Source organism: Salvia hispanica, chromosome 5 (assembly GCF_029641045.1).
Source record: "Salvia hispanica isolate PSC_SH4W2 chromosome 5, Shi_PSC_v1, whole genome shotgun sequence".
Lineage (NCBI taxonomy): Eukaryota > Viridiplantae > Streptophyta > Magnoliopsida > Lamiales > Lamiaceae > Salvia > Salvia hispanica.
This window is the reverse complement of record NC_142696.1, coordinates 6,857,453-6,880,479: the sequence shown is the minus strand read 5'-3', so window position 1 is coordinate 6,880,479 and position 23,027 is coordinate 6,857,453. Positions and strand designations below refer to the sequence as shown.

The window sequence follows — 23,027 nt, the reverse complement described above, 5'->3', positions numbered from 1 at the left end:
TATTTGAGTAGATATCAATAAATATCTTATTCAGTTATTATTTTAATAATGGATCACATATTTCACTAACTTGTTATCCTCACAATTATTATAAAATAATACAATAAGTAATTTTTTTCATTCATTTTCTTTCATAAATTAATCAAATCATTTTTTTAAATATAATATTAATAAAATATATGGCATCTATTGGAGGTCGGAGATGGTGCATAATTTGCGTAAGATAGGTGTGGAATGCGAAAATGTGAGGGAAATAGCAGTATCCCATTATAAATATTCAAATGTGCGGTAAGTGTGATTCTTTGAAAAAGGTCATATATCAATTTGAATGTTGCTTTTTCTAGCCTACTTTTGCAGCAATAATCATAGCTCAAAAGTGCCCATAATGATTAAAATGGAGATATGTAATGTAATTTTAGTCAAATCTTTCGATAATAGGCATAGCAATACATCACGATGAAAATGGTTATATTTATGGGATTTGAGAAATCATTGGGTTAATGCTCATGTCATTCTGACGATAGGGTTTCTCTCGCACAATATGCGGCAAATTAATTGCATAATACTGATAATTTAATTTAATTTTTTTGCGATTTCGAGTAGGAGCATTACCAAACAATATTTTTTGTGTTTCTCCACTCTCTTAAGTAACAAGCGACGTTGTCTCGCACACAATTCCTATCTCATTATTTTAATATTTAGTTAATACAAATTATATTTTAATTTATTTTTTCCAAGTCACTTCTTAATTTATATAATTCTTCTGTTTATTTCAATGATATTAATCATCATAAGTAGATTCATATTTTTTGTTTCCCATTGCACTAGTATGATCCAACTCAATTGACACCAAAAAGGGATAGGATCTAGCCAACGGAAATTAGATTAAAAGGATTTAGATAAAAGAAAAGAGATGGAAAAGGTGTAAAAAGTAGGGTATCCTCAAGCTAAAAGAAGATGTTAATCCTAGGCTACTTTCACGTTGGCTCCATAATTATAGTTACAATAAACTATGAAAATATACATTTACTTAATTAAACAAGCAATTTGCGGAATTGGATAAAATCTTAGATGAGTTTGCTTATAAAAGTCTTTATAAAATTCAACATTCAACTAAGTACTTATACAATTAGCTATGAGAGATATTTATACTTAGTTCTAAAAACATATGAAAATTTAAAATAAAATGGATAAAAAAGTCACAAATCCCGGAAAGGCACTCGACCTAGTGGTGTTTTGGCCAATTGCCACTCGACTCAGTAGAGATCTCTGGAGTCCTCTCGGCTGAGTAGGAATATGTCCCTTTACGACTCGGTTGAGTAGAGCCCTCTAGAATGAGTCACTGTTCCCACTTGGCCAAGTGGGAAATGCCCTAAGTGTCACTCGGCCGAGTGACACCCTTTGGCTCTCAGTTTTGGCCCCAATGCTCGATCTGCACTCCAATCTCTCTTCCATCGTCCTTTGGCCCCAATCAATCCACGGGTTGTAGAGTCGACGTGGCATTTGATATCGAACAACCAAGTTCAAATCATGCTGCTAGTCTCGACATTAATTGGGTGTGAGTTCTACTATTGTTGGCCTTTAATTGTAATGCATTTTTTAACGTTTCTCTTTTTATGTTTTATGTGTATTTTTTTTTTTGGTTGTGTTTTACCTTTACTATTTTCTGTGAACTTATTAATCATATGTATGCGATATGATCAATTGATAACTTTCTTATATTGATAACTGACAACTATGTCAATAACCTTGATGTTAACACGAAGACATTTGCATGTCAACTAAATGTAGTTGACATACGTAAGTCTTCTGTTGACATGCAAATATAGATGTCAATGTAGTTGACATACAAATATCTTCGTGTTGACATCTATAACGTAAGTTGTTGACATAATTGTCAATTATCAATTTAAGAAAGTTAGCTATCTAACGAGACCTCGTATGTGTAATGCAGTAACTAGATAGTGGGCTGATTTGTTGCCTAGATTATTATAATATCCAAAACTAAATGAAATATGGTTTTGGAATTTGACAAAAGTACCTTTTAAGGTTGTAATGGAGATCGTTTGATCCTAATATATTATGAGCATACACGCGAAGAAGATGTTTTGATCCTAAATGCATCACATATATATATCTCTATTTTCGTCGGTAAAGGATATTGAATACGGTCATTTTCTAGAAGCGTATACACAAAAAATTATTGAAAATTGAATATAAATATAAAATACAAAAAAATAGTAGTTTTATCATTTTGAATCGTTCATTAAAATTGGACTAATTCTAAAAGTTGAACATTTTAAATCAATACTAACCCTATACATTATTCTAAATATGGATCCCACAATCTTCTAACACTATTTCTATTATATTTTTTCATCGTCTCTTTTATTTTACAATTGCACATTAAAATCTGTATCATTTATAACTTTATCTATTTTTGTGGATGGAGGGAGCAGATGTCACATAAAGGCATGGGATGGCCCTTGAAATGATCAAACCTATGTGAAGAAGAATTGATTATTTTATTTGACTTTATACAAAAGGTCCCTTTCTTGGTCTCCACTTATGCATTATGGGAGTTCAATTTAAAGCTGCAGAATGAAAATGCACTTTTTAATTTAGTTGCTTACATCCCCACTACGTAATTACTGTAGCATATCATACTTCAATGTATACGGAGTACTTTTTAATTACTTGGAAAAGTGGGAGTCGTAGAATTTGATGCCCATATCTCTCCAAATGTGGTAATATTTCATTTTTAGCAATTAAAAAATATTTAGAAATCCTATGTGCCATTTAAAAAAAGTCAATTCGAAGCGAGTTTCTCCTCTGAACTTTGTCAATATACGATCGCTAATTTTACTAAATTGGGTTAATTGATATTCCATTCTATCATAGATGAATATGTATAGAGAGTTGTGATTAATATCGAACCCTTCTTAAAAACCGAACTAGAGACTAAATTTGAGCCACTCATTTTTCTTAATCTTATGGTTCTGATATTCCCTTCGATCATAGATGAATATGTATAGAGAGTTGTGATATTCCCTTCGATCATAGATGAATATGTATTGTGATTAATATCGAAGCGAGTTTCTCCTCTGAACTTTGTCAATATACGATCGCTAATTTTACTAAATTGGGTTAATTGATATTCCCTTCTATCATAGATGAATATGTATAGAGAGTTGTGATTAATATCGAACCCTTCTTAAAGACCGAACTAGTGACTAAATTTGAGCCACTCATTTTTCTTAATCTTATTGTTCTGATTAATTTATAATTAATTTAATATTTTATTAAATAAAAATATTTTTTTTATTTTTTTATTTTTTTTTATTTTTTTTAATAAAAATAAAAAAAATAAAAATTTAAAAAATTTAAAAAATAAAAAAATAAATTAAAATTAAAATTAAAAAGTTTTTATTAAATAAAATATTAAATTAATTGTATATTAATCCGAACCACAAGATTAAGAAAATGGATGGCCCTAATTTGGTCCCTAGTTCAGTCTTTAAGAGTGGATTTATGGTTAATAGGACTCTGTATAGAAGGGGGAGTGTTATATTGCTAACTCAATACTTAATTGTTAACTACAACTAAATAATATCCATTAGATATTCAAATTAAAGGCATAGATCATCAACCCTGAAATGTCAATACGATCAACAAAAAACGTCAATAAAGGCCATAGAATTAATTACAAAAAATATCAATAGGGGTATTAATGTCAATTAACTACAAAATTAGTTATAACAAACTTTTAAAAGAAATCCCAAAACTTTAAATTCATATAACATATATCAAATTAAAGATAATTTTATAAGGATTCCAACGATATCCAACATGTATATGTTCCGACGTCAAAATTTGAAAAAAAAATTGAAAATTTTTAATTTGTTCGTACAGCAGAAATGTCAACATACTATATAAAATATGTCAATATAATACATGTAGAATGTCAATATAATATGTGTTAACATTCTTAAAACATTGTGTTAACATTCTCAAAGCATTGTGTTGATATTTTCGGAACACTATATTGACATTTTCATCCAAAATCCTAATTTGGAGTTTTTTTTAATATTTTTCAATTTAATTAATAAAAATAAAAATTACACGTGGCAAATTGTAGACCATATGTTTTCTAAAATCTTATGACTTTAAATTAGTTGTAGTTAGCAATTAAATGATGAGTTATCAATTGATCACTCCCATGTATAGAAGATAGTTTGTAAATTTTATATTAAAACTTATACTCCGTATTTAGGGGGAGTGTTATATTGCTAACTCAATGCTTAATTGCTAACTACAACTCAATAATAGCCATTAGATATTCAAATTAAAGGCCTAGATCATCAACCACGAAATGTCAATACGATCAACAAAAAAACGTTAATAAGGCTATAGGATTAATTCCAATAAAAATCAATAGGGGTATTAATGTCAAGTTAGTTATAACTAACTTTTAAAAAAAATCCCAAAACTTTAAATTCATATAACATATATCAAATTAAAGATAATTTTATAAGGATTCCAACGATATACTACATGCATATGTTCCGACGCCAAAATTTGAAAAAAATTTGAATTTTTTTTTTTGAATTTTCGTATTTTTGACGAACAGATTTATGTCAATACACCTTACATAATATGTCAATATTATGCTTGTAAAATGTCAATATGAAATTGTGTTGACATTATTATGTCTTCGTGTTGATGTATATCATACCCTGTATTGACATTGTATTTCTAAACCCTAAATTTGATAATTGCTATTATCTTTTTAATATTAAAAAATGAAAAATGAAATTACGCATGGCAAATTGTAGACCACAAGATTCTAAAATCTTAAGGTATTAAATTAGTTGTAGTTAGCAACTAAGGGATGAGTTAGCAGTTGATCACTCCCCTTCGTAATTAGTATATTTGAGAACTATATCTTAGAAGAAAAAATATAAAGTTTACTTCTCGTAATTAGTATATTTGAGAACTATATCTTAGAAGAAAAAAATATAAAGTTTACTTTTCTTCATGATAACCAACTAGGACTTAACGCAAAGACTTCGTGCGGAAAAAAATTTCCTCTTTTTTTTCCATGACTTCCTTTTTCTTTCTTTTGTTCCCCAACACACTCTGCCCTCTGTGACTTATATTTACAATATTGCTGCATAGACACATGATCGTGTAAAATTAGGACATGTTAACATGTAAACATGCACACAAATTTTAGTTAATTAATAATAAGGATAGTGCGGACGTATTTATTTAACTCGATTAAAATTTAGTTTAATAAAAAGGATTTCATAGCTAAAGATTTCGAAATTAATTTATTTCTTGCTAAGGAGGATATACGAATTTCCAGTTGAAAAAACGTTAAAAACTATTTAATTTCTTAAACGCATCCTCCCTTTGTCCCACGTAATTAAAACGGTTCTTTGTTTGTCCCACATAATTAAGACATTTTTTTAAAAGAAGTGTCTTAATTTGTCTTAATTACGTGGGACAAATGGACAATAAGAGTCACATTTTACCATTTCAGTCTGTCCCACAATAAGAATCACATTTCACTTTTATCATAAATAATAAGTAGATTTTATATTCGACCATCTTATCACACTCACATTTTATTATAAAATATATAAGTGGTAAGTAGGCTCTATAGTTCATTAACTTATTCAACTCATTTTTCTTTATATATTTTAAAACTCGTGTCCACACCAAATGTGACTTCTATCATGAGACAGAGGTAATACTCATATTAAATTGTTGAAGTTAGGTCTAAATTGGTCAAAGAATTCAGTCGCAGATCATATTATATTTCCTAATCTCATTAAATTTATTTGGTGTCTTCCTTCAAAATCAATATTTGTCTTACTATAAGCGCATCTAAAAAAAGAAAAGATAAAATTGGGTCCATACGTTTAGATGTCAAAAGAGATTAGAAAATATAGAAATAAAGACAAATGCAGAAAAAAGCTCTATGGTAGTATTTCAAAAATACAACTGTAGTGTAGAATGTGCATGCATGTGTGAATACACTCCAAAAGTCCAAATCTCTCTCTTTCTCCCTTTCCCCACTCTCTCAAAATAGCCTATCATTTTCTTCATCAAACCAAAAAAATCAACCCCCCCCAAAAAAATGCACATGCTCTTCATTCTCCTTCTTCTTCTCAGCAGCTCCTCTCTTTCCGTTACTGGAAATGCAGAGCTGAGAGCGCTGATGGAGATAAAGGCCTCATTGGATCCAGGAAACAAGCGGTTGTCGTCGTGGACGGCCGACGGCGACCCTTGCGGCGGCGCATTCGAGGGAGTCGCCTGCAACGAGCACCGCAAGGTCGCCAACATCTCTCTTCAGGGGAAAGGCCTCGCCGGAAAGGTGCCGGCGGCTCTGTCGGAGCTCAAGTGCTTGTCCGGTCTCTACCTCCATTACAATTCCCTCACCGGCCAAATTCCGCCGGAGATTGCTAACCTCACCGAGCTCACCGATCTCTATCTCAACGTCAATCACTTAACTGGCCAAATTCCGCCTCAGATCGGAAGCATGGCTTCTCTTCAAGGTTGGACAAATTTTAGTTTTGAATTTTGTGTTTTTTCGAATTAATTTCATCACGAGGTTTTGGTGACTTTGCAGTGGTGCAGCTGTGCTGCAACAATCTGACCGGAAACATACCCGCGGAGATGGGGCTGTTGAAAAAGTTAAGCGTGCTTGCGCTGGAGAATAACGGAATCACAGGGCAGATCCCTTCCAGCTTGGGAAATTTGGGGATGTTGAAGAGATTGTATTTGAACTCCAATCGTCTCTCCGGCCCAGTCCCGATCCCATTAGCGAATCTCGTTTCGTTACAAGTGCTTGATGTTCGAAACAACACTCTCTCTGGAGCTGTCCCTCTTGGTGAGAATGAGCTGCTCTGTTTCAATTCCCAATTTCTTTTTCTTGTTTGTTAATTTCTTTTTGCAATTTATGAAGCTCTGAGACATTTGAATGAAGAATTTCGTTTCGAAAACAATCCTGGCTTGTGCGGCTCGGGTTTCCCTTCTCTTCGAGCTTGCACTGCTTGGGACAACGCGAACCAGGCGAGCACGGTCCCTGCAGCGAGCATACCGCGGTCAGCGCCTCTCCCGTTGAACTGCTCGCACTGCTCTGGCTCCTCGTCGCGTCTCCCACAGATAGGCATTGTTGGAGGAGCCATTGCAGTGACCCTCGCCTTAACCGTGGTGGCATTGCTCTGCGCTGTGAAATATCGTCGTGCAAAGCAGAAAGTCAGCCACAAATCAGAGACCTCCGAAGATCAGTTGCACAAGGTTATGAGCCATCCCTCGCCTCGAGAATATGGCCATGAGGAGGCATCTCCTTGTAGCAAGTTCAATCTTGAAGAGGTGGAATCAGCTACACATCATTTCTCGGAGGCGAATCTGCTGGGGAGGAGCAAGTTCTCCGCGGTCTACAGGGGAACGCTCAAGGATGGAGTGGTTGTGGCGATCAAGAGCATCAGCAAGTCGAGCTGCAAGACGGATGAGGACGAGTTCTTCAAGGGGATGAGCTTGCTCAGCTCTCTTAACCATGAGAATGTTGTCAAGTTGAAGGGCTATTGCTCTTCCAAGGCTAGAGGGGAATGCTTCTTGATATATGAATTCGTGCCGGGAGGGAACCTGTCTCACTATCTTGATGGGGAAGATGATCATGCCATCCTTGATTGGCCAACAAGAGTCTCAATCATCCATGGCATTGCAAAAGGTAACTAATTGTATACTGTTACCGCATATCTTAATGTTTGATACTCAAGAAAGTTGTTAGATTATTGCATATCTTGCTTGGGAGGAGGGGCACCACACCATCATAATGGTTACTATAAATGTAGCATTGATGAGATGTTGGTCCACATACTAAAAGGAAAAGATATTCAAGATTTGATCTACATACATAATAAAAATTTTACTCATTGTTTTTAACCTTAAAATTTGTATTTCAGGTATGGAGTATTTGCATAGAAATGAGTGGAACAAGGGTGGAATCATCCACCAAAACATATCAGTGGAGAAAGTGGTGTTGGACGAGCAGATGAGGCCTTTGATTGTGGACTGCGGCCTTCTGAAACTGCTGGCCGACGACGTGGTCTACTCGGCGCTGAAAGTGAGTGCGGCGCTGGGGTACATGGCGCCAGAGTACATAAGCACGGGGCGGTTCACAGAGAAGAGCGACGTCTATGCCTACGGTGTCATCATCCTCCAGGTGCTCTCCGGCAAGACAGTCCTCTCCACGGCCGTGAGAGCGGCAGCAGAATCCGGGAACGTGGGAGAGCTGATGGACATGAAACTTGAGGGGAAGTATAGTGAAAGTGAGGGCGCTGGGCTCACAAAATTGGCTTTGGATTGCACCAATGATGATCCACTAAGTAGACCAACAATGGAATGGGTTGTGAGAGAGCTGTCTTCATTGTTAGTTGAGAGCATCTCTAATGTGTAAATTATGCTTCAGAGGAGCTAGTATGAAATATAGAACTAATGTGATTGAGAATAATTCCTAAATATGGCATTACAAAGCTTTGACTTCATCCTATTTACCTTTGAACAATCAAATCCAAAAGATTACACAACAATAAATTAAAAATGCCAACCTTTAGCTCTCCAATACCTTTGGGCATTTTCATTTAGCCGAGCATTTCTCAACTTGAGAAATAGCTTGTAAGCCACATCTACTTTATTTGAATCCATCAACCTATTATATAATTTGCTAGAAATGATTTTGCTAGGGAATAATCCCTTGCTAATACATTCCTCCATAACCAGCACTGCAGATTCAAGCCTCCCTGTGTTACACAGACCATTTATGAGATACTCATAAACCTGCATATCACAACCATACCCACTTTCTTGCATTTCCTCCCACATTTTCAGCAGCATTCCACACTTTCCAAACCTAGATAGCCTCATCAGTAGCAGCTTATATCCCGTCATCGATACTCTACACCCTGCTTTCCTTGCCTTGTTGTACACCATCAATGCAGCATATGGCGGACCGTAGCTACACAAAGGTTTCAAGATCTCGGTCAAAGCCCCTGTTGAAGGAATCACGCCTCGACCAAGCATCACATCGAGCAATTCGATGGCATCTGAAACTCTTCTTCTTTTGAGGAAATACAGTATTATCCTGACATAAGTATCCACGCTTGGCTCAAAACCATCGTGCACCATCCCCTCGTGGAATTTCAACGCCCCACTGATGTCGTGATTAGCAATACAGTTGAAGATCATAGCATCGTAAACCTCACTACTCAGTCTACTCCCTTTCTCCTCCAAGAAGTTGAAAATTCTGATCGCATCATCGAATCTACCAGCTCTGCCAAATCCCTCAATGACATAGCTATGAGTAACACAGTTAGGCTCAACTCCATCATCCACCATCAACTTCAAAAACTTCTCAACTTCAGTAACTTTACCAAGCTTTGACCATCCTCCTATGATAATATTATACATCGAACCATCACACTGCACCTTCTCTCTCATTCTATTAAACAACAAACATGCTGTTCCTACATGTGATCGCTGTGACAAGCAACTCAATGCAACACGCAGAGTTTCCATATTGCATTCTAACCCATACTTCTCCAATTCCCCAAAAATTGTTGTAGCTTTAGAAACACGGTGAGCGCGAAGATAACTATCCATAACAATGAAAAGGGTCTCAGAATTCACGGTTACCCCTCTGTTCCCCATATCTTTCACGATTTCCATCATATGCACAAATGATTTCCTCCTACCCAATGCTTTAAGCACTATATGGAAGGCACCAACACCTTTTGACAAATTTGGCTGCTCAATTGCCCAATTGAAAAACACTAACATTGCCTCACCACTTAAGTCTCCCATGTTCACTACTTTAGAAAATACTTCATCATTTAATTCTACACCAACCCCACTCAATGCGCTATGAATTGCAACTTTGCTGGGGAGTTTCTGCAGGAAAACTCCCCGCAGCTTATCTTCAGGCGGCAGAAAATCATCGGCAGCCCTAATACCCAATTGACTGCAAGATGAATCCACTTCACTAGGGCTGCGGATTGAAAAATCATCGGCAGCTCTAACATCCAACTGATTGCAAGATGAATCTACATCACTAGGACTGCGGATTGATATGGGGAAAATATCACAAAGCTGGTTCAGTATACGACATTCACTGCTGGTAGAACTATTAATTTTTGTGGTATTTACAACAAGTTGCTCTGTCGAATACTGAGATGCAAAAACCAGATAGGAACGGTGGAGCAGCAGAGAACTGCATCTGAATTTATTCCATGAAACCCCTCTAATAAACATTATCTCGATTGGCAGCACGGATGCTTTGATCTGATTCCTGCAACCCTAAACCCTAAACAAAAATAAGTAAATAATAAGTGAAATGCAAGTTGTAATTCAAGCAATAATGTAAAAGACACTTCAAAAATGTGAAAAAAAAAATTCTTAGCTTAGCTCAGCCTTTATTAAAAATTATTCATTGCTAAGGCCTACGGGAAGACAATAACCCGTCCATAGAAATAAATTCATTTTGTGATATACTATATCTTTTTCATTTAGGCATTAAAACGAAAAATAAAAAATTGCAAAGAACAGAAATGAATACTGTACAGCTTTGATTGAGACATATCAAGTATGAAGTCAGTTTTGGTTGAGACATTTTACCAAACAGCTGGAGTATATACCTTTTTTCGCTATAGACAAGCATAGGTTCATTCTAATCAAATTCTGTACATCACGAAACATCCATTAATCAGTATAAAAAATCAAACAGTTTGACATTCAAAATCAACATCTCACAAATCTTACTCTCCCAATTTTTAAATTGAATTCCAATTTGAAAAAAGTTAACAAATTTGCAGATGTCAAAACAAATAAGAATGGAAAGAAGTAAAAGAAGAACGAGAAGTTAACTTGATAAAGAGGGCGGCGGGCACAGTCGACGGCGGCAGCGGCGGGAAGCTGACTTGCCAGTCGGTCGGAGAGAGTAGGAAGCAATCAATCTAAATGGTAGGGGGCTGTAGCTGTAGGGCCTCGATCCATTATTAATGGGCCGAATTACTATAAGTCGGACCACAACATATTTCTAAAATAATTTAACTGAATATAGCAAACTAAATACTCCACTTCTCCATCCCACCTAGACACAATTTTTTTTTTAGATATTGACACCTAATATCGTGGAATTTTTAAAAAGTTAGATTTATTTTTCATAAATTTTAAAATTGACAAATAATATCACGAACTTTATCCTGAGTTTGTTATTTTCCACCAATGAAAAAATTCCAGCTATATTAATAGATTGAAGAACAAATTTGGAGGGTGTGCTTCAAGAAAAACTATTCTCAAAGATTGAAAATCTTGAAACTCTCGAAGTTGTTGTACAATAATTACGAAAAAAATGATATTATTTGCTAGAATTTTTCCATTTGGTGGGAAATAACAAACTCGGGATAAAGTTCGTGATATTATTTGTCAATTTCAAAATTCATGGGAAAAACTGAACTTTTTTAAAGTTCCATGATATTAGGTGTCAATTCCCTTTTTCTTATGTCCCAATCTAAATGACTTATTCTTTAAATAAAAACAACACTTCTCTAATTTTTCACTCATTTACTTTATTCATTCTCTACTCAACTTACAAAATAATTCTGCATAAAGTTACGTGCTGTATAAGAATTGCTCTACTTTGAAATGTATCGGAGGGAACATATACTCTAAAACTGTTCAATCAGTTGCCATCAACATATCCATACAACAAATTATGTAGTCATTCATTTTATTAAAATCATCATTAAGTATTGAATCGGTTCCCAAACAAAGACTAATAATAGACAATAGTGGCACCTGAAGCCAACCCACCGGTTCATTCCATCTATTCCGAGTTAGCCCTCCTAGGTACCACAGAGATGATATTGGCTTCAATTTCGACAGTATAACTAATTTTTGTGCTAAAATAATGATGTTCAATTTTTTTGCCGCATTTTATATCAATTCGGGACCATTAATCACATTTCATAGTCAAATCGGATAATGGTGTTTCCACTTTTACAAATATGTGACTGTAAGAGCGTCTCCATCTCCAAGAATGGAGGTAAATGGAGATGTAAACTAATATAACTATCATATTTATCTTTTCTTTAAGAAAAATCATTCTCCAAGAGAAAATTATTTGAGAAGGTTTTATACCTTTTTCCATTTTGAAGAGGTATCTTTACCTCTCCATTGATGGAGAGGTAAAATCATATAACAACCATATTTATCTTCTTTTCATAAAAAATCATTCTCTAAGGGGGAAGGTATTTGAGAAGGTATTACACTTTATGTTTTTTTAATGCTTTTGTACTATTATTTTATTTTTTTTAAATGATATACTTTTCTATATATCTTTCATCCTTGAGTTGATTAAATTTTAGAAAGGTATATTACACTTTTTGATAAGGTATAAACATTATATACCATTTTCATTTACTTTTTCCCCTTGAAGTTGCTAAAATATGTCAAAAAAAATGTGTGACTTTAAATGAGTACTAATATACTCACCAAGCTTCACGCGAAAGGATTATTCCAATTTTATTATCTCAAAAAGGATTGCAATAACTCCCAATGTCATCTCAATCCGAACATTCCCTCCATCTCATTGGTTAAAAAAAGGAAAAGTAACAATTTTATTATCTCAATAGGACCGCAACATTTCCCATTGGTTCATAAAAGGAAGAGTAATGGAGGCCAAGAGGTTGGTGATTGCTTTGAATGAGAATTAGACTGGGAGAGATCCCGACTTGTTTTTTTTTTTTTTTTAATGAAATAACATTCGACCTCCATAACTAATAAATACGATTTTACCAATTATACATTATAATTGTGTCGTCGCAAATTTCTTTATTTTTATAGGATGGAGGAGGGGTATACAAGTGGGTAGACAAGGGGGCGTTGGGCGCATGCGGCGGTCCACCCAGCGATCGACGGATTCCGAGGCGCTATTGCAGACGGTTTCTGCCGGGCGGAATTTTTTTTACAAATTTTTTTTAATACATTATTCTATGTATAAATATCTTCATTCTTCTTCTATTATTGTAGGAGTAGTAAAATTAATCTATGTTACTTGTTTTCTAAATAAAAAAATAAAATAACAAAATATGAAAAATAGTGGAATAAGTTGTGGCGATTTTAGGGCTGACACTATTGTATGTGTTGGAGCTAAAATTTAAAATGCTGACATGGCAAGTGAAAAATGAGTTGTGTCAAATTTTGGGATGATTTTATGTCAACAACAATTCATTTAAGTTGTTGGGGTAAGTGTTACTATCTGTAAACAAGGTCAACAACAATCCATTTAAGTTGTCGGGGTAAATGTTGAATAATACGAAGACTCCGACATGGAACCATTACACCCTCTAGTTAAAGGTAAGGGGAGGAACGTGACTGAAGGAGACATCAAAAAGATACATGATTGAAGTCTAAAGAAATGAAAATGTTGGCATGCATCTTCTGCGTGAGAATTGCCACCCAATTAATCTTTGACAAGTCAGAGGGGCAGTCAAGTTCTTACTAAAAGATAGTACCAATCACAATGCAATGATACAGACTAAGAAAAATCTATGATTGAGTTACTTATTTACATTTAGAAACACATGATTTGAGCCTTTTTAGTTCACTTTTGATTATGTAGTTGAAGGATAATATCACCAAACTGACACAAAACTAACCACTAAAGCATGTCAAAACTGCATCAGCCCAAAAGTAAATAGTATATACCACTAAAATTTAAGAAGACAATAAAAGTAGAGCAAGGAAGCAATTAGGCCAAAATTGGAGCATCCAATTAAGAAAAATGAAGTGGAATGAATATGATGATCATAAAAAAAGGAAAACGCGTTTGCAGTTCCTAATTGAATGATACAAATCATGATTGGCTATTCCTTGAAATCGTCTTTGTCATCAACTGGAATTGGCTGGTTCCTCCAATACACTGCAAGAGCACTCCCACCTAACTGTAATATGCAAAAAACACAAGCTCTGTTAAAACACACACTTGACGGCCAAAATAGTGTAGGTGGTTGATGCAAGACCCACCGCCATGCAAACAACGCTCACGGCTGAAGGAACGGCAACGAGGGGGTTCGTAAAGTGCTTCTGGGCCAATAGAAATCCAAGTGCAGAACTCTGTTTGTATGATCAAGACCATGTTAGAGGAATATGGTATCTTTAGCTTCATTTTTAGACCAAAATATTATTCAAGTTCACCCCCGTACAAAAAAGGTTGCCACTACTTTACAGAGATATGTACGTATTGAATGTACGCATACCTGCATTCCACATTCTATAGAAATGGTCCTGGAAGTTGATTCACCAAATGATATTTTTGACACCAAATAACCAAGGAAAAATGCTGCAGCATGCAAGAAGGCCACTGGCAATAATAATTGGGCTCCCTGACTTTTCAGGACTTCTGCAACTTGCCCGATCTGACAAAAGAAATAGTTATTGCACACTAAGAAAACGAAAGATACACGTAAAAGAAGAGGGAAGCTAATAAAAGAGTGCAGTAACAAGGGGTTTCAAAAGGATTGTTTATCAAGTAATATGAGAGTCTTATCATTGGTTTTTAACTTGTGAACTTACCGGGCTTGCACAGAGAAGGGTGGTCAAGATAACTCCAATTAAAGGTGTAACAGTAACTATTTTCGAGGTGAACTTTGGAAAAAACTCGTTTGCTAGAACTGCAAAACAGAGAACAAGTTTCATTCAATTTTAAAAAACATCTACCTTTGCGGAAATCTAGAATGGTGAAGAGATCAAGCAGATTTTGCCGTATAATGATGCTGAATATTTTAACATAAGCAGATTACCCCCAATAACAGTTGGTACTAGCACAACCTGAAAAGTGCTGATAGCTAGGCCCTGCATGGTTAGATTAACAAAAATTAAGCAGGCAGAGTAAGTTTCATTCAAATGCATCATATGGCGTTTGGATCACAATTTTTCATCAACTAACATTATAAAATCATAAACAGGATGAAGCTGCAAATCCACGACCAATTACTTTATCATATGTATGGTTACTCTAACAATCTTACTTTTGTCATAGACTAGCAGATCTGATAGAAGTTGTTTCATAAGCCGGATAGTAGGATTTTCTAGATGTAATCACCAAGATAGGGAAGCTTACAGCTGCATCGACTGGCACAAGTTGACCAGCCAGAAGCTTCGTCAATAGTGGAGTCATGATAATAGCACCAATGGTTGAACAGCTGCAATGCCAAAACAAAACTGTGTTTAATCTGGATATAGCTTCACTTTTTACCTTTAGATGCCATCATACAACAAACGCCACCCAGCTTAACAGTGTTCAAAATTATTTTTTAAGCTAGAATTGATTCTTGGACAATGTCCAACATTGTGACTGGGTCTGGGCGTATAGGAAATAGGAATATGGCAATTGTTAGAATGAAATTAGACTGGAAAATGAGACTACAAGCATAAATACACAAAATTTACGAACAAACACATAAAATGCATGAACTCGAGATAAATGAACAAATGTAACACATACACAATCACAAATCAACTAATCTGGTTGTTCATAGATTTTATGTGTTTATTCATCTCTTGTGTTCATGGATTTTAAATTAACATAACTCTCTATTTTTTTTAAAAATTACAAAGTACTATAAAATTAAAGGTAACTTTATGAGAAAACTAATGACATATCAAATTTATTCATCCAAACATATAATAAGAATGTCATTATAATCCTTATAAAATTACCTTTAATTTGATAATATATGTTTTGTGAAAATATAATTTCAATTGAGAGAGTTATGTGAAGTTCAAAGTTTTAGATATTTTTAGGAGAGAGAAAGTGGTTAATTTTAACTAACTATTTCGTGTTAACTAAATTACACTTATATTGCTATTCTAGATGGCTTCTATTGACATACAGGAGATCAAATCTTGACCACTGATGGATATGATGGATATTAAGTGCTGTTTGTTATGCACTAGGGTCGTGGTAGTATTACCCTATATGTATGCACAAACACATAATGAACTCGAGATGCATAACTAATCACAAAGCAACTAATGCGGTCGTATATGGATTTCATGATAAGCAGCTAAAGGGCATCCTAATGGCATTGTGATAGGAAAATGTAGAAGAATCATAATTAGAGCTTACGTTGTCATGAGAACTGAGAGTGCAACGTTGCCCTTAGATATGTATGTAGCAACATTCGATGCCTGGCCTCCAGGGCAGCAAGAAACCAAAATAAGTCCAGTTGCCAGAGGAGCAGACAATTTCAGCGTCTGTATAACATTATTAATTGGATAAGCATCAGTTGGTGAAGGAAAATCATGATTCACAATCAAGTTCCCCATAATGTATTGCAACTGGGTTACAATAACACCACATCTTGTGGCCAATTATGACAAGTACAGACATAAGTGTAACAAACATAGCTACAATATTGTTATTAAGAGAAATTTCTGTCTCGAATTCCTGTTACAACTTACCAGTAAAAACAAACATAATAGAGTTAAATAAGAACATGTAAGAAAACAAGACGTACCATTGCAATTAAAAAGCCCAACATTGGCTTGATGATGTATTGAGCCAAAAATCCTATGCCTACCTGAAAAGAGAATGTTAATTCTACAGAAGTTGATAAAAGTAGTAAGACGTTATCTCCTTCTAATAAACAGTTCTTAAGGTTCAAAAATGAAGTAGTACTTACTGTCCATGGATTACGTAAGCATCGCCTGAAGTCCTCAAATGTCAGAGTCAGCCCCATTGAAAGCATGAGAAAACCCAATCCAATAGTGAAAAGGTCTGTTTCCAACCAAGTAACCTGCAAAGTTGAATACTCAGTTAATTACTTTTCCAATTGCATCCATCTTAACCAAAAAAACATACCATCGAAGGCTTGTAGATGCCAATAATGGTACCTAAAATAACCTGCAATGAATTCAGAGATGTGAACATTTTTTTCAGAAACATTATTTACTTCTGAAGATATATTACAAACACAAGCAGCAGAATCACATCTGCTAGCTGCAACAAAATGGTGTGGACATACCCATACTGGAAACAGAGTCGTCAATGTTTCAATTATTTTCTCATATTGGCTCATTTGACTAGGAGTGTTGCTGGAAAAATCTCCAGATGTGGTTGCTTTGCAATAAAATGTAGGGTTTCTACTGCAGTTATAAACAAGTAAGAGTGGCGTAGATAGTTGAGTTAAGATAAAGAAACAAAAACAAGCTAAGAATGCTGTTACAACTTGTAGATTAGTAACTCCATCAAGTGATCAGAAAATAAGAGAAGACAGATTTCTCGTGTGAGAAAAACTGTTGTCATGGGACAAAAGAAATTCTAACTTACTTTGAAGTAGCATTTTGACATTCCTTTACATGATAAAAGCAGGTTAACATAGAATTTAGAACACAATTATATTTAACTAGCTGAACATGTACAAACATTTTTTGGCTAATTATTTTTTAGATAAATAGAATATCTGGATGCAAAAGCCCTCAAGTTTTAATAACGAAAAGAAATAAGTTTTAGGAGTCAGGTTAGTTAAGTAGTTAACTGAGGTGATAGACCATCTGTCTACATAATAGGCAGCATAATTATAGACTCATAATTCATATATGATATCATTACGAAGGGTCGGTTAACAAGCGACCAAAACCAAAAAGAAAGCAAAAGAAAGCAAAAGAAAGAAACTCTAGAAAAGCAAGCAGTTGTAAGACAATTTTTTATGCTTGGACACTGAATACTCCAATTACAACTACAAAAGGCTTATTAATCAGTGACTTATTCCATACCACACATGATGAAAACACAATGGACAAAACAATTTCACTACAAATCAATGTAAGACCTACAGTTAATGAAATGACTCTATACAGATTAGTCACTTTCAGAATTCACAGTAAGGTCTTGAAATTAAAATGCTTCTTTGCAAGGAAGTGACAATGAGAAAGCTGCTAAGAAAGGCGGATTTCAGATTTTTAATAAAAACTACAAATCCTCCAGCACCTTCAAAGTTATTACGAAGTCTTGCATTAAATGATATAATCATATAAAGATGTTGCAACAACCTTTTAAGAACAATAGATCGTGATTTTGACAGTGAAACAAGAATTTTAAAAACAAAGCCCACAAGTTTGCATATAGCATTTCTCAGTTGAGGAGTAATGTTGCCTGTCACAACAAAGAGAATTGTTCATAACAGTATGCAACATCCAAAATTCATATGTACACCCCTTTAAACAATGTACACATAGGATGAGAAATTAAGAGGAATGAATCAAATTCTAGGAAAGGGGTTTCCTTTCCACGAAGATGATTAGACAATGAGTTTAAGGAGAGATAATATCCCAACCAGAAAAAATCCAAGACCACCCTTTGTTGTAAACATGTACTCCCTCCGTCCGCCATTAGGAGTCCCATTCATGGGCAGCACGGGTTTTAAGAAATGTTAAGAAAAGTGGGTGGAAAAAAGTTAGGGGAATAAGGGTCCCACTTATATATATTAGTTTTAAATGAAATGTGAGTGGAATGAGTTAGTGGAAGGTGGGGCCCTATTGACATTTATGGAAAAAGTGAACCGGGACTCTTATTCGCGGACGGACTAAAATGGAAAAACGGGACTCCTATTCGCGGACGGAGGGAGTAGTTTATAGGGGAAATGTTGGATGGCTTTGCAGTACTTGCAAGAGTTCTTTGAAACATTTACTAAGCATAATAGAAGATGTGAGTAAAAGAAAGAAAGTGTTGCTAACAACTCATTGTGCTTGATCGTATTGTTAAAAGAAACTTGTAAGACTTTATCTGGTGAAAACCAACCATGCATAGCCTGGCCAATTTTAACATTTCAAAGTGAGGAACTAGATTTCCATACTAGAGCTCACAGTACAGTTAAGTATTTTTATGTTCATTTCCATATTTGGTACTCCTTTATGTTCACAGTTTAGATATAAACTTGGCAGTCTTCTATGAGACCTATTTTCTATGCTGTTCAACATAATTTTCTATGCTGTTCAACATAACTTTCTAGTCTTGTCCTTATGGGTTCCATGATAATAAACTTGTATACTCCAATTATTAGTAAACGTCACTTAAGGACTTGTGGGCTAAAATGCTTTTCAACACTTACAACCAACCACAATATTCCTGCCATGATGTGCCATTGTTCCCAATACATCAGGCACCACCCCAATTATGTTGATCACTATTACTATTTTAACATCTCTTTCTTTTCAGACTATATGAAGGAGAATGCACTTAAAGAGAAATCGGGAAGTAAAAGCATATACTGTAGCACAGGGAATGAAAAGAAAATGCACCTGCATAAACTCAACATTTTATTGGTTCTTGCACCCATAGACTTCCTTGTCCCAGGAATTTTAAAATATTCCCTATCAACATTTACATTGTCCGGGTATGTGATAGCAAAATGTCTTAAGGAGCTCCTAAGTTTCAAAATTTGATTTTTTTTTGCAAGTGTCAGACAGGAAGCCATTGTTTTTGGATTTCCAGGTCCTGATTCCTTGCTTTTGGCACTGTTTCTCATAACAGCAGCCGGAGAAGCAGAACCTTTAGATATTCGAGTTCCATTTGGCTCCCCAAGAAAAAGGTAGCTTAAGTAACTGGCATAAAAAAAACAAGTATTCAGCATCCCATGCAAGAAAACATGCTACTAACTTCAAACTGAGCCATTATCATGCATTCTTACCTGGAATGGACTGAAGCACCAATATAAGATGCCATAGCTCAACTACTTTTCACCCAATTCTATAAGCATCCACTTAAGCAGCTCTTGCAGAGAGCAGACTCCTGACGTTTAAGAAGATACTATCATCCCACTATTCTATTTCAATAGACATACATTCAATTCATCCAATTTCATTTTCCAGACATTTTTCCTTTTGAGAGGCTTTTGCTGCCATATTTAACGAGACTCAAAAATCGAGTACTAAAACACTCTCCGCAGCAATTCAATAACGATAAACAAGTAATCAGAAGTTAAATTCACTCTAAGTCCGTTACTTAAAGATGAATCTAGCAACAATTCCCGCTAGTTATACAAGATCACAGGAGCTGTCTAACAACACAGAATCACACTGCGTCAAAAACGGAGCTCTTCCCATTTTCACTCCTCTGAATGAAGAGAAACATCAATAAACCACAAAATTGAACACAAATACCGAGCATTGATTAAAAAATCGTGAATATCGAATAGTTATCAAAGAAAAAACAGAGGAAGAACATACCCGAAGCAACAAGAAAAATAATGTTGTATCGGTTTCTCTCTCGTCTTCATGTAACTGCAAATAATTGATTAAGCCAGATCAAGCACCCCACTAAATGACATAATTGCCCCTGTGTACCAAAATCTTCCAACAAATTCCAATCCCTCCGACCTCTCTCTGTGCCTCTCACCATTTTCGTCTTCAATAAAAGCTCTCTAACAGGAAGCGTTACCAACGAACAATGAGCTGGAAACCGGCCATGACACCTCTACTCGTTGCAGGCAGCATTTATTCCCCCGATTTCCGCCAAACCTTGCACAGTTTACTAATTGAGATGAATCGGCCATCACTGGGATAAACAAGATGTGATAAGCAATGCAGAATATATGGCGGCAGAGGTGAGGGTGAATTTTTTTTAAAAAGTTCTTTTTCCTCACTGTGCATTTGGAGGGGCAAGATGGGAAAGTGAAAAGTAGATGATTTGGTATGAGCAATTTGATGCTGTTCAACTTCAAGGGCACACTTTATTTTATTTAGGAAGGATAAGGTGTAAAATATTGTATGCTTTGAGAATATCTACTTATTAATAGGGTGTATATAGATGAGCAATATGTGGTTACAATTTCATCAACATAAACACACGTGTACTTAACATATACATAAAAATGTTATATTTGAATAAAATATATACGAATAAAAATAGATAAATCTATTGTAGTTTTATATAAAATAGAATTATTAGTTTCTATCAAATATATAAAGCATATATAATTATATATAATTAATTAGTACTCCTTCCGTCCCCAAAGAGTATGAACTTTGGGTTCGGCACGGATTTTAATAAATGAGGGGTAAAGTAAAGAGAGAGAGGTAGGGTAGTGGAAATAATGTTAGAGTGGGTCTATATTATTATAATGGTAGAAGTGTTAATGGTAATGGTACAAGTTGTAAATAAAATGATTTGTAGGGGTAGTATGTTTGTTTGAATTTTTCAAAATTAGAAAGTTCATACTCTTTAGGGACGAACGAGAAAAGAAATAGTTCACTCTTTGTGGACGGAGAGAGAATTAATTAAATTAAGCCTAGCAACAAATAAGAAAAGTGTTAGCATACTCAAATTCCATAAGAACACATACGCTTATGCCATGTTTGGTTGTCAGGATTCTGTCAGGGAAAGTAACTGATTCTTTAAATTTTAGATTCTTGTGTTTATTTCGATTTTTAATCAAACTGGGAAAGTAATCAGAATCCGAGAATAAGGAAAGTTACTACAACTTTTCATGATTCTGAATTCTAACTTTTCTTAAGTATTCTTTTTTTCAGTTTTAGGATTCTTACATATTTAAGCAATATAGTAGTATAGTTTTATTATTATTATTATTGTTGTTGTTGTTGTTGTTGTTGTTGTTGTTATTGTTATTGTTATTATTATTAATTACAATGTTTTAAAAATAATTTAAAATTATAAATAATACTTAATTTCACTATAATAAATAACTATAATTAAAATTATCATAATTATAACTATATTTTATAATAATTCATAATAGTAATTAATAATTTATTAATAATTAATAATTAAAATATATTTATATAATATAAAATTGTATAAAAAATTATTATTATTATATTTTATAAATTAAAAATTAATCAATAAAGTCATAGTGCAATTTTAATTTATAAAATTTATTCAATTATAATATCCGTAAATATTATAATTATAATATAATAATTATTATATTTATTTATATAATAAATCATTATAATACTCCATGTAACTATAATTATAATTACATTATTATATATTATAATGAATAATCCATGTTTAAACTATACATCGTAATAATAAATATAATAATATATTTTTTGTATTTATAATTTATTAAAAAAAATTACAATATTATTCTTTTTTTATAAATAAATAATAATTATTATATTTTAGTTTGGTGTTTAAATTAAATATAAATTTAAAATCTTGATATTTTCCAAACACAGGAAAGTAAAGTTACTAGGAATCATATTCCCGGGATTCATTTTCCCAGGAATCATTTTCCTTGCCAACTTTACTTTCCCGCCAACCAAACATGGCCTTATGGTGTGAGGAATGTGATCAAATGCAAACTCTAAATATTGTACAAACTCCAAACTATTATCTGGAGTATTAGAAAATATCAACAGTTGATAAAATAATAGCAACAAACAATGTCAACACAATGTCTGGCATATGCAGGATTTTTGATTCGGGAGTGCGATATTTACTTTGATATAGAGGAATTATTGCTCCTTTTTCGTTCATTTCGTTAATTGTGAATATAAAAATATAAATATAATAGTAATTATATACTCCATATAAATCTTTTTGAAAAGTAAATCTTTTTGAAAATAAAAAAATACTCTAAGTAAACTATTGATATTATATTGAAAAAATATACATAAACATAGTAATCTATAGATAAAAACACTTGAAAGTCTCCATATAAATAAAAATATAATCACTATAAAATAGAAGAAGAAAAGAATAAATTACAGCAAAAATACTCTCAAGTTTCATGTAGGAGTACAGTACAACTCCAAAATAAAGGACATAATACAATAATAAAATGTAGGAGTACAATATAACTCCAAAATAAAGGACATAATACAAGAATAAAAATGAGGCCGCCTGGAATCGAAATCACGTCACAGAGAAGGAAAGAGGCGCGTTCTACCGCTGCGCCACTGAAGCTTTTTAACAAATGGTACAATATATA

The 23,027-nt window shown here is 34.1% G+C and overlaps 3 protein-coding genes across 7 annotated transcripts; 1 reads left to right on the top strand and 2 right to left on the bottom strand.

The window, feature by feature from the left end:
* Window positions 1-6,039: 6,039 nt before the first annotated feature.
* LOC125188298 (LRR receptor kinase SERK2-like) lies at window positions 6,040-8,558 on the top strand. Its single transcript, XM_048085072.2, has 4 exons — window positions 6,040-6,563; window positions 6,638-6,898; window positions 6,974-7,741; window positions 7,977-8,558. The coding sequence occupies exons 1-4, from the start codon at window positions 6,146-6,148 to the stop codon at window positions 8,468-8,470; spliced, it is 1,941 nt and encodes a 646-aa protein (XP_047941029.1). The 5' UTR covers window positions 6,040-6,145; the 3' UTR covers window positions 8,471-8,558.
* LOC125188299 (Pentatricopeptide repeat (PPR) superfamily protein) lies at window positions 8,492-11,076 on the bottom strand. 2 transcript variants are annotated; one of them, XM_089058802.1, is made up of 3 exons: window positions 10,934-11,059; window positions 10,704-10,748; window positions 8,492-10,372 (listed from the first exon to the last, which is right to left on the bottom strand). In XM_089058802.1, exon 3 carries the CDS (start codon window positions 10,318-10,320, stop codon window positions 8,608-8,610), a length of 1,713 nt encoding a protein of 570 aa, XP_088914928.1. In that variant the 5' UTR covers window positions 10,321-10,372; window positions 10,704-10,748; window positions 10,934-11,059; the 3' UTR covers window positions 8,492-8,607. The 2 variants fall into 2 exon arrangements, with proteins under 2 accessions (XP_088914928.1, XP_047941031.1); XM_048085074.2 differs by lacking the exon at window positions 10,704-10,748 and having other exon boundaries at window positions 10,933-11,076.
* Window positions 11,077-13,819: 2,743 nt separating this feature from the next.
* LOC125190147 (sodium/pyruvate cotransporter BASS2, chloroplastic) lies at window positions 13,820-20,793 on the bottom strand. Of its 4 annotated transcripts, none has more exons than XM_048087356.2 (14): window positions 20,299-20,793; window positions 19,761-19,861; window positions 19,372-19,674; window positions 17,097-17,214; window positions 16,934-16,975; window positions 16,755-16,868; window positions 16,590-16,652; window positions 16,199-16,326; window positions 15,191-15,272; window positions 14,871-14,922; window positions 14,644-14,741; window positions 14,328-14,486; window positions 14,095-14,184; window positions 13,820-14,012 (listed from the first exon to the last, which is right to left on the bottom strand). In XM_048087356.2, the coding sequence occupies exons 2-14, from the start codon at window positions 19,793-19,795 to the stop codon at window positions 13,935-13,937; spliced, it is 1,362 nt and encodes a 453-aa protein (XP_047943313.1). In that variant the 5' UTR covers window positions 19,796-19,861; window positions 20,299-20,793; the 3' UTR covers window positions 13,820-13,934. The 4 variants fall into 4 exon arrangements, with proteins under 4 accessions (XP_047943313.1, XP_047943310.1, XP_088915553.1 ...); XM_048087353.2 differs by having other exon boundaries at window positions 17,097-17,217; window positions 20,299-20,792; XM_089059427.1 differs by having other exon boundaries at window positions 17,097-17,217; window positions 19,761-19,858; window positions 20,299-20,792.
* Between the last annotated feature and the right edge of the window lie 2,234 nt (window positions 20,794-23,027).

Bases quoted from the DNA above. Each gene is read 5' to 3' on its own strand.
- LOC125188298 (XM_048085072.2), top strand. From the start codon at position 6,146: ATGCACATGCTCTTCATTCTCCTTCTTCTTCTCAGCAGCTCCTCTCTT. The intron at 6,564-6,637 runs GTTGGACAAATT...GTGACTTTGCAG, and splicing joins AAGCATGGCTTCTCTTCAAG to TGGTGCAGCTGTGCTGCAAC. The intron at 6,899-6,973 runs GTGAGAATGAGC...CAATTTATGAAG, and splicing joins CTCTGGAGCTGTCCCTCTTG to CTCTGAGACATTTGAATGAA.
- LOC125188299 (XM_048085074.2), bottom strand. From the start codon at position 10,320: ATGTTTATTAGAGGGGTTTCATGGAATAAATTCAGATGCAGTTCTCTG.
- LOC125190147 (XM_048087353.2), bottom strand. From the start codon at position 19,795: ATGGCATCTTATATTGGTGCTTCAGTCCATTCCAG. The intron at 16,653-16,754 runs GTAAGTACTACT...TTCTCTTTTCAG, and splicing joins GCTTACGTAATCCATGGACA to GTAGGCATAGGATTTTTGGC. The intron at 14,013-14,094 runs GTGGGTCTTGCA...TGCATATTACAG, and splicing joins TGAGCGTTGTTTGCATGGCG to TTAGGTGGGAGTGCTCTTGC.